Here is a 15,455-nt window from a genome sequence, read left to right as displayed (position 1 = left end):
ATTTTCATTAGTTAGTATATTAGGATATTTCATTTTTATTTATTTATTTATTTCCCAATTGTTTACTTTATACAGTTTGCCAGTGGCCCATTGTGAATATTGTCACTTTAATTGCACATCACTTGTGTCTCAGACGGTGAGGAGGCTGATAACGCCTCTGGAAAAAAGAAGAAAAAGAAGACAAAGAAGAAGAAAGGACGTAAGTTTCTTTTCTCATCTCCTTGTACATTTTGTTCCCCGCAGGACCAGAGTCAAAGCAGCGCTCATTAGTTGCCAAAATGCCCTTGCTCTTTGCTGATTGGACAAGATGTTAGATAATGACTGCTGAAGAGAAATGAGTAGTAATCAGTTATCGGTGAAAACAGGACTGTGTCAGTGCAGCACCTTTGAGTGTGTGACGGGACTTGGACCTCGGTACGATTCGGTGAGGTGCGCACGTGTGTGTCCTGGTGTTGATGGGGGCAGGGAGCAGGTTTGACTGCCAATGCAGCGAAATGGCGTAAAGCCAAATCGCTTCGCCTCTGGGAAAATCCTGCAGTGCAGGCTTTATTTCAACTGAGGATTTTGTGCGGGTCCCAAGTGTCACCAAATGCTTTGTCATTATTTAGCAGATATTTAGTTAGTAAGTTAGTTTTTCCACAAACCTTCACTAAAATATAGCTGACAGGTCTTCATAAGAATGGTAAAATATTTAGTTTGACAAATACACAAAAGTAAAAGCAGCAGCAAAATGTTTAAGCTGTATTATTAAATTAGTCCATATGACTACATATGTACACTTGTGTTTTCACTCAAACAAAACATTGTCATTTTAGACCTGGTTTAAGCACTTACAGCAAATATTAGAACACAAAAATATGTAAGAAACATATATTGTCTAATCTATAAACTAGTGAGCTACCAACCTAAATGATGTTTTTAACCATATTCGTCTCAAATTTTAGTGCACTGCTTGCCTAAATGCCATTTTTGGAAGTCTTAGTCTCAAATTTAGGCATAATGGTGTCAAAATTCTGGATGAAACCGATAAAGGCTAGAACACAGACTGAACAGATTTTTCACCTCAAGGCACGCACTTGCTGACTAAGAGGCACGTGAAAAGTGGAAACAACATGTGAGTCAGCTTAAAGTATCAAACATGTTTGATATCCTCCATTTGGATGGAATCATAGTCTAAGGCTAAAAAATGCAGTCTACGTGAGTTTCTGTGAAATCAGTCAACTCTGACTGCATAAAATCTGTAGTCTGGCTTTGACTTTCAGCAGAGTAGACTACTCCAGAATTAATATCTGGGCAAAATCATGTAGCATATTCCAGTCTTAAAGGGATATCTCACCCAAAAATAAAAATTACCCCATGATTTACTCACCCTCAAGTCATCCTAGGTGTATATGACTTTCTTGTTTCAGACAAATACAATCAAAGTTATATTAAAAAATATCCTGGCTCTTCCAAGCGTTATAATGGTAGGCAATGAGATTTTGAAATCCAAAAAAGCGCATCTATCCATCATAAAAAGCACTGCACGCAGCTCCAAGGAGCTAATAAAGCGTCTTCTGAAGTGAACTGATGTGTTTGTGTAAGAAAAATATCCATATTTAAAACTTTATAAACCGTAATCTTTAGCTTTCGCTAACTGTCGAACACACGTTCATGAAAGAACACACGTTCCAGCGGATGACATACTTTTTATGATGGATGGATGGACTTTATTGGACTGTTGAATCTCAACAGCCATTCACTGCCATTATAAAGCTTGAAAGGGCCAGGACATTTTTTATTGTAACTCTGATTGTATTCATCAAAAAGAAAAAAAGTCATATACACCAAAGATGGCTTGAGGGTGAGTAAATCATGGGGTAATTTTCATTTTTGTATGACCTGTCCCTTTAAACCAGTATGGCTGATAACCAATAAATGAATTAAATTGAAATAAGAATTTGTCAACTCAAACTCAAATCTTTCATTTAAAATGCTACAAGTGAATTTAGGGCAGAGGTGCTCAGTCCTGTTCCAGGAGAAATACCTACCCGCAGAGTTCAGTTTCAACCATGATTAAACACACCTGTCTGTAATCATCAAGTGCTTCTGAAGATCTTAATTAGCTGGTTCAGTTGTGTTTGATCAGGGTTGGAAATGAACTTACAGGAAGGTAGATTGGGCATCCCTGATTTAGGGATCACAACAATTGAATTTACAGATTAATTTTTTATTTACTCAAGATTACGTTTAACAATGAATTATTAGTGTCATTTATTAGTGTTTTTTTTTTTTTTAAGGTAATCAAAAAACTAAAAATGGAGGGGAATGAGCACAATAAATGTCTAATATCAACTGACACTGATAAATTAGAAAAGAAATCTATTAATATGGCACCAATATATCACTATAGGCATTATAGGCAACTCACAACTTAGGAATGTTCACATAGTGCATGTTTTTTTTTTTTTTTTTTTAGGTTTTTTTTAGTTTTTTAAACATTCCTTCTTCTACACTGCTTTTCCATTGTTGTTTTTTTCATGAAAGTATGCACTAGATGAACATCTTTGACCACTGTGCTAGTGTCTTTTTCAGCGTCTCACCTGCTTTGTGTGCGTGACCTTGTGTTTCTGTCCAGATGGGGACTAAAACCTGAATGCACACAGACTCATGGGGACTAGTGTCACCAGGGGGCCCTAAATTGAGGTTCCCATGGGTAAACAAGCTTATAAATCATACAGAATGAGTTTTTTTGAGAGTGTAAAATTGCGGAACGTTTTCTGTAAGGGGTAGGTTTAGATGTGGAGTTGGTGTAGGGCAGTAGAATATATGGTTTGTACAGTAGGAAAACCATTATGCCTATGGCAGCGGTCATAAACTCTGTCCTGGAGGCTTAGTTGTTGAGGCAAGTTGTAGCTAAACCCTGTAGGACACCCTTTCTCCAGGACTGAGTTTGGGCACCCTTGGCCTATGTAGAGTCCCCACATAGTCTCATGTAGCCAGACCTTCAGACTGATGGCTGAATGTCTGGGAACTTTGGCCGCTTTGAATGGCCAAGGCTCGCTTAAGAGGCCATATGACTGACAGGTACAGCAACCAATCACGTTTCGTTTTGTGCCACATCATGTTTAGGGGCAGGGAAATGTTGCCACAATAACAGATTGGTGTGTAAAACTCTCTGACATATTTTAAAGATTCTATGCCGTGAACTTTACATTTTTCACTTATTTTTAAAAATTCAGCGTTTAGTTGATCCTGATAAGCGCTTGTTATCACAGTTGTAAACACGACGGCTTTCTTCTTTCGTGAGGGAGTTTGGCACCACAGCACTTTTCTTTTTCGGAATCCTGTATAATCTAACCAATCTGATGACGACTTTGAAACTCTTGAAGTGTTTCCAGCTAAGTGTGCCTTATGCACCAGATGTTTAGCCAACGTTCCATGGGCGTGACGTCTGAGGCTGAGACTAGTCCCCACAAGGATAGCAAATCAGACTGTGTGTCTATGTGTGTGAATGGCCTTGTAGAAACTTTTAAAATGGTCACATGCTGTCCAAACAAAGGGCTTCCTTTTTCCCCCCCAAAACTAGTGTATTTTTTTCAGTTGTTTTCAATGAGAGTGCTGCGTTTTTTGGCATTTTTTGCCTTTATAGAGACAGGACAGATCAGAATTGACAGGAAGTGAAGTGGGAGAAAGAGGGAAGGGTTAAATCGGGAAAGGTCCTTCAGTCGGGATTCGAACACGGGACGCCCGGAGCGCAACAACGCCGTATGTCAGCACGCTGCCCACAAGGCTATCGGCACTGACAGTGCTGTGTTTCTTAAAGGAGAAGTCCACTTTCAGAACAAAAATTCACAAATAATTTACTCACCCCCTTATCATCCAAGATGTTCATGTCTTTCTGTCTTCAGTTGTAAAGAAATTTTGGTTTTTGAGGAAAGCATTTCAGGATTTTAAACTTCCTAAATGCAGTTTAACTGCAGCTTCAAAGGGCTCTAAATGATCCCAGCCAAGGAAGAAGGGTCTTATCTACCGAAACGATCTGTCCTTTTTTTCGTAAAAAATGTGTATACTTTGAAAGCACAAAACCTTGTGTAGCAGGTTCTGGCATGCGCGTTCATGACGCACTATTGAATCAGATCGAAAGCACAAAGACTAAGAAAGTGCAAGTAAGTCAAACGCTGTTTACAAACAAAAAGGTACAACGTGTCAGACGATGAACAAAGTTGGACAAAATAGGATGGAGTTTTCGCCATACTCTACCATTTTTAGCTGAAGTACACAGACACGAACTTAGACATGATTCGTAGTAGTGATGGGAAGTTCAGATAATTTTACTGACTCTGACCTTTGAGTCTCGTTCAGCAAAATGAACAAATCTTTTTGAGTCATTTCATTAATTTTAGCAAAATCAGCATCATGTGACAGCCCCATAAGATGAACGAACGACTCGAAAAACCCAAAGACTAAAAACAGGTGAACTAATTTTAGTACAGAACCTAATAGGATATTGCGCATGCGCGACTGAACGACTCGTTCTTCAAAATGAATGAATCGTTCAAGAACGACCTGTGGACATGCATCCGAGAGCCTGTGCTACACAAGCTTTTGTGGTTAAAAAGTATACCGATTTTTTTTTTTTTAGAAAAAAATCACCAACATGGACATCTTGGATGACAAGGGGGTGAGTAAATTATTTGTAAATTGTTGTTCTGGAAGTGACTTCTCCTTTAAAACAGGGGCACTATTTCATGCTGAACGCTATGTGCTTGGCATATTTTCCTCATAGTGAGAGTTGAAGAATCTTCAACTTTTTGTAAAAGGCACCGCTCATCACTGTCACTTTTTACTCAGACGTCCAATCACAGTGGAGGAGGGGCGGGACAAATACCACACTGACCAACCACAACATTCTGCTTGTACAGCAGCAACAGACGAAAACAAGACGCACAACAACAGAACAAACACATTTAATACAAGGGACAGAGCAAGTACTTTACATTGTGTCACCATTTTATATCATATTCAGAAATAAACTGGCTGTGATATCAGATTCTACTAACACTTCTGCGGATATCCCGTATTATAGCAGCCGAAGTGTCTCAACTAGAAAAAAAAAACGCTATGTTTACAGCTAGGCATTTTCAGCAGAGCGCCTGGTGTGTTCAGCCCGCTAAAAGCACTGTGGTGAACACACGGCCTTACATTGTATGGAAAAGAGCAGCGTGAACATTCTACAAAATATTTTCTTTTAAGTTCCACGGATAAAATTCATACAAGTTCACAATGAAACAAGGATAAACTATACCTTGCATTTGATGAAGATGCTGTTTTCACGTCGATATCTACCGTCTCTCCTCTAGCCAAAACCCAAACGGACCCTCCATCCATCCCCATCTGTGATCTGTACCCCAGCGGTGTGTTTCCTGTGGGTCAGGAGTGTGAATACCCTCCGTCACAGGATGGGTAAGAATGTTTTGTCTTTTCTCAATGTGAATACACTCTTTAACGCCCTCAGGTCACCTTGTACTTCTACAGACCGCTCTACCTCGTATTACCCTGTGCTGTGTGTAATATTATATCGCTGAGACTACTGACATAGAGGTCACTCATGTTCCCTCGCGCCTAAAGTACTCCAAAAATAGTTGTGATCGCTGTGTGAGCAAGGAACAGCTCATAAACTTAAACTTCCTCACATCATCTCGTCTCTTACTGGAGTCCTGCGGCAGTCTTCGAAAGCAGTTATGCCCTATAAATTTATGATCATGACCTGACTTTGCCTTAACCTAAATCATAATCATCACAGCAGGTACAACCAATCAGCCATAAGTTGAATTTTTTTTAATGTCTCAACAGAAGGAATTTTATATTAATTTTTTACTTTGTGTTTTTGTTTTTTTATGTATTTTATATTACTTAAAAATACTTTTTATTCATTTTATTTTAGTTTTTTATTTAATATCCTGGTGCAGTATTTAATAGCACGTCCACAAAAATGAGCCATTCCATTTTATTCCAGCTAATCAAATACCCCATATAAGATTTTATAAGACTGTTCCAATCCAAATAATGGCTTGAGAAAACATTTACACATCCATCTCTAATAGTGTTTATACGATTATGGTTATTCTCAAGGTAAATAAATGTTATTGCTACATCATAAAGTGTTTTTGGACCTCTCAGGCGTAGCGCTGCTTGGCGAATGAGCAATGATGAAAAGCAAGTGTTGGATAAAGCCAATGAGGAGATGTGGAATGACTTCCGACAGGCGGCCGAAGCCCATCGACAGGTGCGGCAATATGTAAAGAGCTGGATCAAACCTGGAATGACTATGATTGACATCTGGTGAGTTCATTATGACACTGATATCTGTAAACCTGTAATGTTAAAAATTTTTTAGGATGATGAAATGCTAAAATTTAACTTCCCCAGTTTGGTTTGAAAATATCAAAGTGATGCATTTCATAAAAGAAATCAAGCCCAAGTGTTCAATTTGTGTCCAGCTGTTTGATTTGATATTAATGACCTTGACAGGTCCTGTCCTATTTTTATGTTTTCTCAGTGAGCGTTTGGAGGACTGCAGTAGGAAGTTGATCAAAGAGAACGGTCTGAATGCAGGCCTGGCGTTTCCTACTGGGTGCTCGCTGAATAACTGTGCTGCTCACTACACACCAAACGCCGGAGACCCTACTGTCCTCCAGTACGACGATGTGTGCAAGATTGATTTCGGCACACACATTAACGGTATGGCCGTGGGCGTCACTTTGTTTTAAAAAGGGGGCTGGCTAAGATGCCATTGATAACAGTAATGCTAATTATGTTCATTTTTAAATATTTTCAATAAATGTGACCCTGGACCACAAAAGCAGTCTTATGTTGCATGGGAATATTTGTAGCAATAGCCAAAAATACACTGGATTTTTCTTTTATGCCAAAAATCATTAGGATATTAAGTAAAGATCCGTGAAGATATTTTGTAAATTTCCTACCGTAAATATATTAAAACTTAAGTTTTGATTAGTAATCTGCATTTCTATGAACTTCATTTGGACAACTTTAAAGGTGATTTTCTCAAAATTTAGATTTTTTTGCACCATCAGATTCCAGATTTTCAGACAGTTGTATCTCGGCCAAATATTGTTTTTTTTATTGTCCTAATAAACCGTACATCAATGGACAGCTATTGATTCGGCTTTCAGATGATGTGTAAATCTCAATTTCGAGAAATTTACACTTATGACTGGTTTTGTGGTCCAGGGTCACAAATGAGAAGCTCGCTTCCAGAATAAAAATTTCCTGATAATTTACTGTCTCATGTCATCCAAGATGTTCATGTTTCTTCAGTCGTAAAGAAAGGGGAAAACATTCCAGGATTTTTCTCCACATAATGGAAGTACTTTTTGAAATTTAAGGGTACTTGAAAAGTGTTTGAATTATTGAAAGACAGTGTATCTATGAAATAAGTGTTTTTTTTTTTGTTGTTTTTTTTTTAGTGAGCACATTTTTCACACACACACACACAAAAAAACATAAACATAAACATAAACATCATACCCTTTTCGCTTATTTCGGTTAACGTCATAAAACTAGCGAGCAAAGCCAATAGTAGTACTGACAGTGTCCTGTACACATGGCTGAAGACTCGAAAAGAGGAACACATGAACCGAATCAATTGAGTGAGTCATTTATGCTGGAACCGCTCCAATTGATTCAAACTCATGACTTCGATCATTCATTTCAAGCGATTTACTAGCAAAAAAAAACGATCATAGAGCCATTTATTTTCGAATTTCGACATTGTTTGTAATGATGTTTAAAAAGCACGTAGTGATGGGTGAAACTGAGCTTTTCGAAACTCTGAATCAGTCAAACTATAGTGTTGCAACATGATTCAATGTTTCGAAGCGCTTCAAACGCATCGCGTATCGCGAATCATTTGTTTCATACCGAGACTTCAAATTACTTATTGCGAATCATTTGATTCAGATTGGGACTTCGTGTATGGAAAATCATTCGATTTAGATTAGAACTTCAGGGGTTCGCAAATCGTTTGACTTGGATTGGGACTTCATCGCGAATCATTTGATTTAGATCAGGATTTCGGAGTGATTACGTGAATTTTTTTCAGAATTCGGAATTCTTTTTTCTTTAACAGTAGAAAATATCAAACCATTAAGGCAGTGCAGTTATAAAAGCAAAACAAAGAAAAAAGAAAGTAAGTACACAAATATAAATCCCTTAAGAAAACTTACCATGCTTTTACTATAGTAAAAGTGTGGTATACTTTTGTAAAACTTTAGTAATGATACTTTGCATGTGTGTCACTTTATTTTTACCATTTTTGTTAGTATATTTTTATTTATCTATTTATCTTTTTTTAGAATTTGAAAGATAAGACATTATTTGCTAAGCGAGGTCTCTGATTGAAGTCCTTGAAAAGGAAAAAAGTAATGCTTGAAATGTCCTTGAAAGTCCTGGAATTTCATTTTACAGTATCTGTATGAACCCTGTCTGTGGTGGCCAATGGGTTGAAGGTCCAAACTTTAGTTTCAATGCAGCTTCAGAGGGCTCTACAAGATCTCAGCCGAGGAATAAGCGATATGATCAGTCATTTTCTTTAAAAAAAAATCTGATTTATATACTTTTTAATCATAAATGCTCACCTTGCACTAGCTCTGCAATGTGCGTCTGCTACTTCATGCATTACGTGATAACGCAGGGTCTTATCTAACGCTAGATAAGACCCTGATAGGTCACATGTGGTTAGTTTTACGCCTGTGTACTTCGTTCAGAAAGGTAAGATATGGCAAAAAACGTAATCTGATTTTCTCCTCCAACTTCAAAATCATCCAACATTGTTGTTTTACCTTTTTTTGTAAAGAGCATTTGACTTTCTTTGCACATTCGCTTTGTAAACACTGGGTTGGTACTTCCATGTACATCTCATGTGACTTTTCCAACATTATGTTTTGGGTGAGGTCGGGCTGGTGCAAGATGAGCATTTGTGGTTAAAAAGTATATACATTTTTATTGTATTTAAGAAAATGGCCGATCATTTCACTAGACAAGACCCTTATTCCTCAGCTGGGATCGTGTAGAGCCCTTTGAAGCTGCATTGAAACTACAATTGGACCTTCAGCCTGTTAGATCCCTTTGAAGTCCACTATATGGAGAAAAATCCTGGAATGTTTTTCCTCAAAAACCTTAATTTCTCTGCGACTGAAGAAAGAAAGACATGAACATGTTAGATTACATGGGGGTGAGTAAATTATCAGGACATTTTTATTCTAGAAGTGAACTTTTCTTTTAAATATAAATATTGTTGTACTATGTGTGTGTGTTTGTGTTGTAGGCAGGATCATTGACTGTGCCTTCACTGTCACCTTCAATCCAAAGTTTGACCGTTTGCTTGAGGCTGTGAGAGATGCTACCAACACAGGCATCAAGGTGAGTGTGTGTATTTGACATGATAAAGATCTTGTGTGTGTGTGTGCGCAGAAGTAACATTTTCTCTTTATACAGTGTGCAGGTATAGATGTACGTCTTTGCGATGTTGGAGAATCAATACAGGAGGTGATGGAGTCATACGAGGTTGAAATAGATGGGAAAACATATCAAGGTATTAACTGAAATAAATTATTTATTGCAAATGCTTAATATTAAGTTTAATCCCTTAAGTGCACATCATCTTGTGTGTGTTTTCTCAGTCAAACCTATTCGGAATCTGAACGGACACTCTATTGGTCAGTATCGGATACATGCTGGTAAAACAGTGCCTATAGTGAAGGGAGGAGAAGCCACTAGAATGGAGGTGTGTTTGCGTCTGTTGAGGTCATATCATTTGCATTGCATTTAAGGTATCCATATCACTTTGGCTATGTCTTGGAATAGCATACTACCCTTACTATGTATGCAGTATGTGTACTTTGTGCAATATGCATGGAATTTCACACCTTTCTCTAATCTTGAAGGTGTACGTTTCGTTTTAGCTATGTTTAGAATAGCATACTAGATTACTCCTCATACTATTTCTGCAGTATGGCACAATGCCGCATGGAAAACTGTATTCCATAATGCACCGCACTCATCTTGACCTTCACAGATTAACCAGAACAAGGCTGTAACCATGTCTTTGACATGGTTATAATTCCTTAAAACGTAATATGATTGTTATCTTGTCACATTTGTTATTAATCACTGGAATGATAGCATATATGTGACCCTGGACAACAAAACCAGTCATAAGGGTAAATTTTTCAAAATTGAGATTTATACATCATCTGAAAGCTGAATAAATAAGCTTTTCATTGATGTGTGGTTTGTTAGGATAGGACAAAATCAATAATTTGGACCCATACAATGTATTTATGGCTATTGCTACAAATATACCTGTGCTACTTATGATTGGTTTTGTGGTCCATGGTCACATATTAGCATTCCTGTAAAATTTAATGTGAAGTATACCGTGGGTGGTACATTGGAACGTGCTTTGCGCTGGAACTCATGTTTGATTTTAAACAGTGAAGTAATATTAGTAAGTAATAGCTGCAGTTTTTAACATCTGTCTTGATCATACTGCTCTCCGCTTAAGTCTGACTTCACGTGTCACCTCTTCTGTGACTTCCGGGTCCAAACGCTCTATCAGATGACACGAGAAAACAACTAATGGTGCTAATATACACTCACAATGTGATATTATACTACCAAAAAAATTGTAATCCTACCTTTAATTCCATACTGAAATCCCAGATAGCCAGACAAAGAAAATATAAATGTAAATAAATAAATATAAAAATTATTTGTGTTTGGGACGCTGTGAACATGGAGACTGTAGTGTACACCTAAGTTTGAAAGTGTTTAGCTTACATGTTTAATATGAATAGTGCTCATAAATGGCTGTTGAAAATATTCTCAAGTGAAATGAGTTGAGGCTTGGCCTGGAAACAGCGTTCGTTGGTGCATTCTTTGAACACATTACGTCACCACTTAAAGGAGAAGTCCACTTCCAGAACAACAGTTTACAGATAATGTACTCACCCCCTTGTCATCCAAGATGTTCATGTCTTTCTTTCTTCAGTCGTAAAGAAATTGTTTTTTGAAGAAACATTTCAGGATTTTTCTCCATATAATGGACTGATATGGTGGCCCAAATTTGAACTTCCAAAATGTGGTTTACATGTGGCTTCAACCGATCCCAAATGCGGTTGTTAAAGATCCCAGCCAAGGAAGAAGGGTCTTATGTAGCAAAACGATCAGTTATTTTCATAAAAATAAGACAATTTATATACTTTTTAATCTCAAACACTCGTCTTGTCTTATTCTCCCTAAACTCTGTTTTTTTCCGGTTCATGACAGTTAGGGGTATGTCAAAAAACTCCCATCTCATGTTCTCCCTCAATTTCGAAATCGTCCTATATCACTGTTTTGTTAAGGGTGTTTGATCTTCTTTGCATGTTCACTTTGCAAAGACTGGGTCGGTTCTTCTGCAGCGATGTAGGATGATTTTGAAATGATTTTTGAAGTTGAAGGAGAAAATACGATCAGAGTTTTTCGACATACCCTAACTGTCAGAGTTCAGGCAGAGCAAAGATTAAAAAGTATTTAAATTGTATTATTTTTATGAAAATAACAAATCATTTCGCTAGATAAGACCCTTCTTCCTCGGCTGGGATCATTTACAAGTTCAAACTCGGGGCACCATAGCAGTCCATCATATGGAGAAAAATCCTGAAATGTTTTCCTCAAAAAACACAATTTCTTTACGACTGAAGAAAGAAAGACATGAACATCTTGGATGACAAGAAGGTGAGTACATTATCTGTAAATCTTTGTTCTGGAAGTGGACTTCCCCCTTTAACACGTGGATTGTTTTACCACACAAAACTTATATAAAACATAAAAAAAAAAGTTATTTATGGCATAAGGTCAAGTAACGATAATGTAGTATGCTACGGTTTAAAACCTTCATTGTTGCTTACGATTTCACATAGACAATATTTATACTACTATCATCATTTACTGCAGTGTTAAAAGGATAGTTCACCCAAAATCTAAAATTCTGTCATTAATTACTCATGCTCATGTCGTTCCAAGCCCTTCATTCATTTTCGGAACACAAATTAAGATATTTCCTGGGAAATCTAAGCTTTCTGACCCTGCATAAACAGCAAAACAACTACTATGTTTTTATTTTCTTTATGCACAAAAAGTATTCTAATAGCTCCAAAAAAATTAAGGTTGAACCTCTGATGTAACATGGACTATTTTAACAATGTCCTTGCTACCTTTCTAGTACTTGAACATGGTAGTTGCATTGCTGTCTATGCACGGTCAGAAAGTTCTCAGGATTTATCAAAAATATCTTCAGTTGTGTTCTGAAGATGAGTGAAGGTCTTACGGTTTTGGAACGACATGAGGGTGAGTAATTAACGACAGAATTTTCATTTTTGGGTGAACTGTCCCTTTAAAAACCTGATTGCGCAAGCTATGTAATTATACTTTTCTGACAAGTGAAACTTAAGAATTTAAATATTTGAAATAATGAAATGGGACTTTATTACATTCATCATCCTGTTTATAGAATAAATATGTAAATATTTTGACTGCCTCTCTATTAATATCCATTCACGCCCAGGAGGGGGAGGTGTATGCTATTGAGACGTTTGGCAGCACTGGTAAAGGAGTGGTGCACGATGACATGGACTGCTCGCATTACATGAAGAACTTTGATGTGGGACATGTGCCAATCAGGTGAGAGCAAATGATAGTCAGCAGTTCATACTTAGGTGCATTTCTAGAGGAAAACAGCAGCATTTACGCAATAGTTTAAGGTTTACAGACAGTGTACAAACTATTTACACATAGAAAGTTGTGATTACACAGCAATAATAATTAATGCATTTAGTAAAATGCAGCAGTTTATGCTATAGTTTACTTTTAATGACATTTTTCTAATCATTCTTTAATGTACTTAAGGCTTCCCAGGGCAAAACACTTGCTAAACGTGGTGAACGAGAACTTCGGCACCCTGGCGTTCTGTCGCCGCTGGCTCGACCGTTTGGGTGAAAGCAAGTACCTGATGGCCCTGAAGAACCTGTGCGACCTGGGCATCATCGACCCCTACCCTCCTCTCTGTGACGCCAAGGGCTCGTACACGGCTCAGTTCGAACACACCATCCTTCTCAGGCCCACGTGCAAGGAAGTCGTGAGCCGCGGAGACGACTACTGAGACGTACATATGCAGAGACACTCACACTTCAGTCCCATGCAAAAAACATTCACAAACATATAGGCATTCTTTAAAGAAACTAGTTTAAACCCAAACTGCTGTGACTGTACAGCATATACTCAGCATTAAGTTAGGCATGAAACTACTATGCATGGGTACGAGTTAGTGCCCGAAGTAATGTTTTCGAAGTGAGCGAGATAGACTTTATACTCAGTTGTACTCTGTGTAGTGAATGAGAGAATGTAAAGAGTATGGCTGCTTGGCTTTACACGTCACTGAAGGGCTTTTGCGAGGAAAAACAACTAATTCATCAGGAAATAAATACGTGATGCGCACAGCTTTTCAACAGTTTTTTTGATATTTGTATAATATCAAATGACTGTCTCATCTAGTACCTATTACATTTTGAACTCCCTGAATTATTTTTTAAAAAAAGACTAAATAAATTGTACAATACTTCAAATTGTTTGTAGTTCTTTACAGGTTGAATCTTGATCAAATGATCATTTAGTGTATAGATTTGCACATTTATGCATTTGGCATGACACAGCTGTTTACTAGGGCTGTCACAATCAATCCTCGATTCAATTTGAGTACTTGATTAAAAAAAAACAAAAAACCTGGATTGTATTTTCCCGATGTCGAGTAACCGGAAAAATACTGGAAGTGGCGCATTCCATGAACGAGAATTTATGAAATGCATTATTAGACCATTTTCCAAGGCAGAATAATATTAAATCCATTTAAAAATCATAATAAAGCATAATGCTAAGAGCGGCGCCGCTCATATTAAATGAGTTTAGGTCTATTATAACGTTCATCTGGGAATGCAACATCCACTATTTCATTAGAAATATTAGGTAAATAATTTATAAACCTACGTAAACACAGGAAGATACATCGATATCTTTCTAAATATGCTAACTTTTCATCGCGATTTCAAAATAAAAGTTTAAACCCTCGCTCAGAGGGTTTTGACACGTTTTGATGTTCTCATATTCATAAATTACAGTGGCTGTCGTAAAGAAATGGCTAAAAAATTAATTAAGTGAACATTTGAATTAAATGTTGTTTGGTCGATATTAAATAAGAATTACACTGTGTGCACACCAAATGCAAAGCGAATATTCTCATCGAATTATCGCTCTATGTTACTTGTGGGAAGGATAAAAAAAAATCATCATAAAATCATTGCGTAATGCTTTCCTCCATTTTCTGATACAAGCGGATATGTCAATAAGTTCTTTACTAATTTGCTTGCGCGACAACGTGTCATTCGAATTTTCCACTTGCGTTGAAATTTTTCAACTTGCGCGGAAGATGCACTATCACGCATTCATGGCAATTGCGTTGCCCAATATGGAAGGTCAAACGGTTCAAAAACACGTGAAATTAACACTAACACACAATAACATTAACAAGTCAACAACATGCAAGTAAGAGATAATCAAATGTTTTCCGTACATTAAAGGATTTTAAATGCACAACATGGAGGCAAAGAACTACTCGACGTGAGGTGGAGGGCTAAATTTCATGCCAGTTTTCCGCTTGGTTTGAAATTTTACAACTTGCACGGAAGATGCGATATCACACGTTAATGGCGATTTCATTGCCCAATATGGAAGGCCAAACAGTTCAAAAACATGACATTAACATTAACAAGTCAACAACACATAAGTAAGGGATAATCAACGGTTTTCCGTGCATTAAAAGATTTTAAATGCACAATGCGGAGGCAAAGAAGCACTCGATGCGAAGTGGAGGGCAAATTTTCATGCCAGTTTTCCGCTTGAGTTGAAAATTTTCAACTTGTGCGGAAGATGCGATATCACACATTCACTGCAATTGCATTGCCCAATATGGAAGGCCAAATGGTTCAAAAATATGACATTAACACTAACTCACATTAATATTAACAAGTCAACAACACGTAAGTGATCAATAGTTTTCCGTGCATTAAAGGATTTTAAATGCACAATGCGGAGGCAAAGAATCTTTAATATCCTTTTCAAATCTAAAATCCTTTAATGCACAATAAGCCGTTGATTATGCAGCTTATTCCATGGTCATATGCCAAGTTATAGACAAGTTAAAACTAGTATTGCTCTTTGCAGCGCAATATTTGACCAAATGGGTAAAAATGACAGTTATATTCGTCAGTTACAACACCTTAGCTCTAGCATTCTGCCCGCTTCAAATCAGACAGAGGTGAAATAGTGCGGTAAGATCACATTTATTTGAATGAATT

General features: G+C 37.3%; 1 protein-coding gene across 1 annotated transcript in view; it reads left to right on the top strand.

The window, feature by feature from the left end:
- metap2a (methionyl aminopeptidase 2a) overlaps positions 1-13,680 on the top strand; it is an 18,671-nt gene extending 4,991 nt beyond the window's left edge. The window contains exons 3-11 of the mRNA XM_051108569.1: positions 134-199; positions 5,343-5,445; positions 6,163-6,324; positions 6,542-6,723; positions 9,332-9,426; positions 9,502-9,598; positions 9,687-9,790; positions 12,614-12,729; positions 12,955-13,680. Of these exons, the coding sequence (XP_050964526.1) occupies positions 134-199; positions 5,343-5,445; positions 6,163-6,324; positions 6,542-6,723; positions 9,332-9,426; positions 9,502-9,598; positions 9,687-9,790; positions 12,614-12,729; positions 12,955-13,207 (1,178 nt within the window). The 3' untranslated portion in view covers positions 13,208-13,680. The remainder of the gene's footprint in view (positions 1-133; positions 200-5,342; positions 5,446-6,162; positions 6,325-6,541; positions 6,724-9,331; positions 9,427-9,501; positions 9,599-9,686; positions 9,791-12,613; positions 12,730-12,954) is intronic.
- Positions 13,681-15,455: the final 1,775 nt, after the last annotated feature.

This window comes from Labeo rohita, chromosome 4, assembly GCF_022985175.1.
Source record: "Labeo rohita strain BAU-BD-2019 chromosome 4, IGBB_LRoh.1.0, whole genome shotgun sequence".
Classification (NCBI taxonomy): Eukaryota; Metazoa; Chordata; class Actinopteri; order Cypriniformes; family Cyprinidae; genus Labeo; species Labeo rohita.
The sequence above is the reverse complement of the archived record's forward strand: the minus strand, read 5'-3'. Positions and strand labels throughout refer to the sequence as shown.